Source organism: Microtus ochrogaster, unplaced genomic scaffold, assembly GCF_000317375.1.
Source record: "Microtus ochrogaster isolate Prairie Vole_2 unplaced genomic scaffold, MicOch1.0 UNK2, whole genome shotgun sequence".
NCBI lineage: Eukaryota > Metazoa > Chordata > Mammalia > Rodentia > Cricetidae > Microtus > Microtus ochrogaster.
Genome location: NW_004949100.1, coordinates 21,439,271 through 21,447,510, shown reverse-complemented (window position 1 = coordinate 21,447,510; position 8,240 = coordinate 21,439,271). Strand labels below are relative to the sequence as shown.

The following is an 8,240-nucleotide window of genomic DNA, read 5'->3' as shown; positions in this document are numbered from 1 at the left end:
TATATAATTCTTTATATTAGATATTGGTAAAACAAAAAGGGTTTATAGTGGATGAAGAAGGACATAAATCACCCCATCCCCCAAATACTCAAGAAATGCCCCTACTTCATATAGAAGCTACAGTCCACTCTGTAATATGCATTTTTGTGTCTATTCTGATTCCATCTTTAAAGAGGGTGTTTTGTTCAATTAATTTCCCTTAAAGACTCAAATCGTCATTCTCCACTAACCAAAATAATCAAATATAAACTATTTTTAAAATGGTTATTTGTTTGCACTCCAAAGACAACATCTACTTCCCTACTGTCAATGTTATAAATATTCCAAAGAGTGACTAGGGAGAAAGAAGGGATAAAAAATTATTGCATAGGGAAAACATTATTGCAATTAAAGCTCAAGTAGTTTTAGTCATTTAGCTACATATTAAACACTATTTCACAAAGGGACCTATCTTTTTGCAATCCAACAGACTTAAATACAGCATAATTTGATAATAAACAAAGAGTTTGGCCTTAAAAATGACATATAATGGGCAGTGGTGGTACACATCTTTAATACCAGCACTCCGGAGGCAGAGGCAGGTGAATCTCTGAGTTCAAGGCCATCCTATCTATAGAGTGAGTTCTAGGACAGCCAGTGTTATACAGAGAAACCCTGTCTCAAAAAAAAAAAAAAGGTCCCAAACAACAACAACAAAAAGATAAATAACTTGAAAAGAATGACTAAAAAAGTATGGATATGGTCAATGAGCATATAAGAAAAGGTGCTCAGCACCTTTGGTTGTCAGTTAAATACAAATAAAACTATGCAGCTGGAGAGACGGCTCAGTAGTTAGAAGCACTAGCTACTCTTCCAGAGTACCCGGATTCAATACCCAGCCCCAGATGGCTGCTCACAACCATCTGTCACTATAGTGACAGCTGATCTGATGCCCTCTCTGGTCTCTGTGGGTGCCAGGTATATACATGGTGCACAGACATGCATGCAGGCAAAACATCCATACACACAAAATAAAGTAATTTAAACAAACTATAAGTTACCATTTCAAATTCATTTAGAATCTTTAATCCTAAAACCTGGCAAAACATTACCTGAAAAACTATTACTGCTGTTATGACTTGGATGATTTTAGACATTTTAATAATACATTAAAGGATATTTCATGGATTATAAGGGAAAATAAAATCAGCAGCCACAAAAAGCAGATTAGTGGTAGCTTAGGGCTAGGAGGAGAGTGGAAGAGGATGGCTAGATTACAGGTTTCCTTTTGAGATAATGAGGGTGTTCTAAGATTGGCTATAGTGATGGTGCACATATTTCTGAGTGTCCTAAACACATCTGAATTTTGCATATGAAATAAAGATTATAATATATGAACTAAATCTCCATAACAGAGTTAGTTGAAAAGCTAGAGATTTTGATTAGGATTATATTGGAAGGTATAGGTCAATCTGGAGAAAACATGTATCTTTACAGTGCTGATTCTTTTAACACAGGAAAATTTAATCATTTTCTACTTAATTATATATCCTTTAGGTTCTTAAAATAATGTTTAATAGAATTCTAAGCAGAAGTATTATATATATTTTATTAGATTTGGTAAGTGCATTATATGTCTGGTGCTTTTTATATAGTATCTTTAAAAAGAAAAGTTGGATGTGATGTTACATACCTATACTCCTAGTACCCAGGAAGCTGAGGCAGGAGGAATAACAGTTCTATGCTGGCCTGAGCTATAGAATGAGTTCTAACCCATCGAGGATAACAAAGCAAAACCTTGTTTCCAATAACATGAGGGTGGTAAGGGAAGAAGGAAAAGAAGCATATGAGCAGAAAGAGAAAAAAGTATAATTTAAAAAACTGAATGTCTACAAGTTGAAAGATTATTTCACTCTACAATTTGCATGTTCCCTAAATATAACTCATATTAAACTTTTAAAACTGCATTCTGATCTTTACTGAAAGCATAAACTCTTTTTCTGAACTATAATCCTATGTTTCTACTAATAAGCAGGATAATCTCATGCTATTAGAGTCAAAAGCTGTGGTGATTCACTATTAAGAAAATACTTCTTACATTCTACAAGATTAGAACTTTTGATGAACCTCACAACCAGAGTTAATAATACACCTTGAGGTCACCTAAGACTTAACACTGGGTCAGGACATGTAAATGGAGACTGCTTTTTGGTTTCCCAGCCACCCAGACCTTAATAATCACACAGAAACTATATTAAATTACAACACTGTTTGGCCTATTAGCTCAGGATTCTTATTAACTAACTCTTACTTCTTAAATTAAGCCATTTCTATTATTCTGTTGCCATGAGGTTGTGGCCTATCAGTAAGGTTCCAACATCTGCCTCCTTTGGTGTCTTTTGGCATCTCTTTGACTCCACCTACTCTCTCTATGTATCTCTGTTAGGATTTCTCATCTAGCTTTATTCTGACCTGCCACAGGCCAAAACAGATTCTTTATTAACCAATGGTAGTAAAATGTATTCACAGTATATAGAGGGGAATCCTATATCAAGGATATAGTGGTGCATGTCTTTATCCCAACACTTGGGAGGCAGAGGCAGGTACGTCTTGGCAAGTTCAAGAACAGCCTGCTCTACACAGTAAGTTCCTGAACAGTCACAGCTACACAGGGAGACCCTGTCTCAAAAAACAACAAAAAAAGACTTAAAATTGCTATTCTACTGTATACTCAAACTGTTTACCTGCCTTTAAGAGAATAATTTAACAATCAACTTTACTTGCTGTGGATTTCCCATGTAATCAACTTTCATAACCTAAACTAATGCATAACTGTAACCCTAAATTGTGCACTTTTCCAAGAATGCTCTAATAATCATTTGCTGAAAGCAGAAAAAATAGAGGTTGAAAGCAAACTTATAAAATGGATAGACACCCAGTTTCTCAGAAAATTGGAATCAATATACCTCAAGATCCTGCTATATCACTCTTGGGCATATACCCAAAGGATGCTCCATCATACCACAAGGACACTTCCTTAACTATGTTCATAGCAGCTTTATTTGTAATAGCCAGAAACTGGAAACAACCCAGATGACCAAGGAATGGATAAAGAAAATGTGGTACACTGGCACAATGAAGTATTAGTAAACTGTTAAAAAAAAATACATCATGAAATTTGTAGGCAAATGGTTAGAACTGGAAAAAAAATCATCCTGAGTGAGGTAACCCAGACCCAGAAAGACAAACATGGTAGGGACTCACTCATAAGTGGATATTAGCTGTAAAGGAAAGGATAACCTCGCTACAATCCACAGACCCGGGGAGGCTAGCTAACAAGGAGAGCTCAAGGCAGGGATACTGTCTGTTATCTGGGTCAGTTGAGGTTAACTGGACTCTATACCTGATCCCTTGTAAAACTCTGCTAAAGATTTCTGTAAAGTATCTCTCACTCTTTCCCCATGTGATACCTTCTGTGCTGTTCAATAAAGACAGAACAAAACCCTTTGGCAGGGATAGTCACACAGAGTTATACACAGATACAGGGACAGATTTATAGGGCAAACTTTAAGCATCATAGATTCAGACTTATGCAGTAGAAAGAGAGGGGATGAAAGATGTAGGGAGCATGAAGTAGAGAATTCAAATATGGCCTTGATTTTGGTTAAATGACACCAAGGGGAGTGCTAGTATTTCTTTCTTTATATAATAACAATATATTATTGGTGACTTGTAGATTATTACTGAAGTATTCAAACCAACTGCAAAAGGCATATATATGAAACTTCTTTAGAAAAAAAAGGTCACTTTTTAAAATTCTAAGATTTTTTTTAGACAGTTTAAAAAGTATCCAAATAAATAATATTTCCACTTATGGGGCTAAATTTTATGTTGGAATAATGTGAAAAATAGTGTTTGGTCAGAAGCATCACCCCAGCTTCCTAACACCCCTTTATACAAAAAGTCTGGATTGTTTGCCTGGGGGCTTCACCCCTGGCTCCTGGCATAATACCCCTCCCCAGGGAGGGTCATGAAAGCCTGCCAAACAGTAACCCCTCCCCAGGGAAGGTCAAGACCACTCCCACAGGCTATTTAGACTGCCCCCCCCCTCAGAGAATGAACATGTGGTCTCTGGGTTTTGCGTGGTCTCCCCTATTCTCTCTTCCTCTCTCCATGCTTTCCCAGGACCACCCGGGAGCATTCCATTAATCTTTTAACTCGGTTTAATTTGGTCTTTATTGGAATTATTTGTGTCGGCAGAGAGGCTCATCTTAAATACCTAACAGATAGGACTTTAACTCAAAGAGATTTCTCAGAAAGTATAGAATCTACAAGTTACTAACTGATGACCAGGACTAACAGACTGATTAACAATTGTTTGACATTACCTGGTCAATGATAGAATTTAGCTTGGTAAGTAACAGAAATCCTCGACCATGGACAAGGTACTGTCCAAGTGTTGCCATGTGTGTCTCCTCTTCTTCTTCTTCCCTGGCCTCCACTCTCTGGACCACGGCATTGCAGAGCTGGTTGACATCAATCAGAAATTCACGTGCCAATGAGTTACTGTCAGTACTCATGACAGAGCTATAAAATGAAAAGAATATAAAAGTTTTCAAATGAATATAAATTTACCTTTAAATGTATGTGATTTGTAGAGTGACTTAAGATTGTTATATATCAATCCCTAGCTCTCTATTACTCTCAGGCACAGTTCTGACCTCATTAGGTAAAGCCTACATGGCAGTACTAGTCCAGGGTTTGAAACCTTGGCACAGATAGGCAGGCATAAGTGACACCGCTTGAGAGAAGACACAGGTGATAGTTAAAGGGAGGTTCTGACTTTCTCTCTTACATAGACTAAACAATTACTTTGCATATTTAAAACAGATAAATGGCTCTTTTAAAAATATAAACTGAAGGTTACAGAAATGGTTCAGTGGTTAAGAACCCTTACTGCTCCTGTAGAGGACACGGATTCAGTCCCCATCATATCCATATGGCAACTCATAATTGCCTTGTAACTCCAGTTCCAGGGGACTGTGCAGACAAGACACTCGTGCACACAAAATGAAAACAAATAAATCTTAAACTATAGGATAAATAATAGAACATAACATATGTGGGAGCCGAGAATGCAGGCCATTTCCCACATTTGTCTGAGGGTTGGAGACTAACCAGTACATCTGGCACTGCTCCTTTGGTAGTAAAGCCAAGCCAGTGCCATCCTGAAAGTGATCAGGATATGCAATTGTCGTTCTACTCCTTTTATTGTAATTATGAGGTCACCTGGGGAAGAGGCGTTTTCAGCCTAGGTGACAAAATGAACATAAGCAAGACGTGACTTAAGTCATTCCCCACTACCTAGGAAACAGAATGTTAATGAAGTTTTTGTTACCTTCCCCCTCAGTTTATGCTGATATAAAAACTGTTTGAAAAATAAACGCGGGCGATTTCAGGATTTGAATGATCACTGAAACTCCCTCCCGAAACTGTCAAGTGAACTGTGTCTTTAATATTCTCACACCTCTATGCTGGTAATAAATGATTTATGTTGGGGCTGGACCCCGACAAACATAGAATTTTTCTCTTGATATTACCCGGGCATTGGCTTACTCTCCTAAAACTCCAATACTTAGTTAATGTAGGAAGTGATTCCTGTCAGGTAAGAACTGAAGAACTTTAGCTGCCTAGCTTATGCCACTTTTAGCCAAATTAAAAGCAATGTGTTACTTTAGCATTAAGGAAAATAGCAAGGTAAAACATGCAGGGAATGAAGACAGAAAAATGTACACTCAGAAAAGAAAAATCATAAACAACATAGTACTCAAAGAGCTTCAGAACAGTTTTATCTTATGGCTAGAAGTAACTTGGAGGACTGAGAGAAGGCTGAGCATTTAAAGAGCACTTGCTGCTCTTGCAGAGGACCTATATTTGGCTCCCAGAACCCACGTGGCACCTAAAAACCTTCTGTAATTGCAGTCCCAGGGGATAATGCACCCTCTTCTGGGCTCTACAGCACCAGGCAAACACATGGTGCACATATATAATACAAGAAAGTATTCAAATATTTAAAAAAAAAACTTTTCCTGAAAGTTCTTACTCTTTATTTTTTTAAACTGACAAAATTTCACTTATTGTACAAAACACAATATTTTAAAACATACCTATCAAATACACTATGGAATGTTCAAATCAAGTTAATTAACAATTTTATTATTTTACACAGTTATGTTACAATGAGAACACCAAGGTTCACTGTTTTACTTTCTCTACCCAACCTCTACCCTGACAGGGTTTCTCTGTAGCCCTGGCTGTCCTGAAACTCACAGATCCGCCTGCCTCTGCCTCCTGAGTGCTGGGACTAAGGGTGTGCACCACCACAACCTGGTCTGTTTTACATTTTTAAAGAATATATCATCACTGACTAGAGTGACTATGCCAGGCAACAAATTACCATTATGTACAAATTGCCAAAGTTCTGAATTCTCCGATGCAGTAATCATACAACAGTGACATCCTAACTGCACACAAACAGAACACAACGCTAGTAGGTCATTAGAGGGTATTTCTATTTTGTTCATTATTTCCTTGAATAAATGTTGAATATACCTGAATATTTTCCAGCCATTCTGAATATCAGCTGAGCAGATGGGCATATATTTTCTAATATTTCATATACTCAGAAAAGTATAAAGAATACATAATGTGAGCATATACACAAAAATACACATATACTACACACAAATGTTTTAAAAAGATATAGAACATGAGATTACAGCCAACACCCAGAATCGGTGTTAGCATTCAAGATGCTCAGGTGAGTTTGTGAATGTGTATGTATATGTGTAAAGAAACAAAGATTTACAGCACAGGAAAGCTACATCCACACTAGCTGGTACTTATTACTATTCATGTTTTTACAGGTTACACATGCTCATAGCTATAAAAATACTAACTATACAATCTAAATATACACCTTTCCTATAGAGAATCTAATTGTTTAACTATATTAACTCCAAAATTTCACCTTGACCCCAGACTTCTGACTGCTAATATTACTCTACTTACCAGTCTTTCAACACTTCTGTAACATTCAGAATGTCTAATATTTTGGTTCATGAACTAGATGAAACTGTCTCAGCAAAAGGCTTCACCTGTAAGAAAAAGATGCAAATACATTAGCAGCAATAATAAACCACAAATAATGCTAAAAAGTTCTTGCAAAATATCATCAGCCAGTTTTTATATGTGATATATATATAACTGGCAACAAATTATTCATGATCTCAAGAGCACACTTCAAAGAAAAAAAAATCCTAGTTAGCTGAGAACCTCTTAAAAGCACCTCACAGGTAGTTCTGCCCACTCACCCACCACTGACCTGAGAACAGGGCAAAGCTCCACACCTTATACAGGTAGTACAGGTAGAGGGCAACCCCAGCCCCTACCCACCCAAACTGAGACTGGGACAGAGCTGTGTGTCTCATACAGGTAGCACCGGTTCCTAAAGCCTAATTGTTATAACAACAGATTAGTGTATCTCTTGACCCTGACCAGAGAAACGCCTCTTTTGGAGTAGGTAACAATTTAACACAAAGAGCCATAACTGCCCAATATGCAGAGAATAAGAGACTGTGGATCTAAATGGCACATTTATATATACCACACCCCCCTCCTCCCAAGGCACAGGGATGGAAGAAGAGGAGATGGAAAGGTTGTAAGAAGAAAAAGAAGCAGCAGGTGACTATAGCCAGTATTTTCCTTCATACAACAGGGAGGTTCCACAGAGAAATTGACAGTGGTTCAAGACCTGCACAAGATCAAGCCAGACAAAGACCCGGAATGAAGGGAGGAGGTGGTCAGGAACTTCTACCCCTGAAGACCTACTGACAAGTAATGACTGCTAGAAAAAGAAGAGTAACTTCTCTTCAAGGACGTGGTATCTGAGAGATTCTGTATATTCCAGTAGATGACCCTACACTTATGCATACCAGCAACACTAAGTGAACTCTGGGTTTAAAAAAGAGAAATAGAACATATGAAATTGGGAGGGATGTGGTGGGAGGGGGGGTAAGGGAGAAAATGGAGGAGAAGGAATGGGATGTGAACTTGATCAAAACAATATATGCAAGCATAAAATTCTTAATTAATAAAAAAATTAAGAATGAAAATAAAGAAATAAATGCCTAACTTCAAGAACTGAGCCTTGATGAAGGAAATCCTGGAATATAGAGCTGTAAACATAGCCACAACACTCT

The 8,240-nt window shown here is 37.5% G+C and overlaps 1 protein-coding gene across 4 annotated transcripts in view; it reads right to left on the bottom strand.

Annotated features, from left to right (window-relative positions):
* The window catches only part of Lyst (lysosomal trafficking regulator), a 164,993-nt gene that overhangs the window by 124,179 nt on the left and 32,574 nt on the right, over positions 1 to 8,240 (bottom strand). For all 4 annotated transcript variants that reach the window (XM_026788329.1, XM_005365427.3, XM_026788331.1 and 1 more), the window contains 2 exons: positions 7,051 to 7,136; positions 4,368 to 4,566 (listed from right to left, as the gene is read on the bottom strand). In XM_026788329.1, the coding sequence (XP_026644130.1) occupies positions 4,368 to 4,559 (192 nt within the window). In that variant the 5' untranslated portion in view covers positions 4,560 to 4,566; positions 7,051 to 7,136. The remainder of the gene's footprint in view (positions 1 to 4,367; positions 4,567 to 7,050; positions 7,137 to 8,240) is intronic.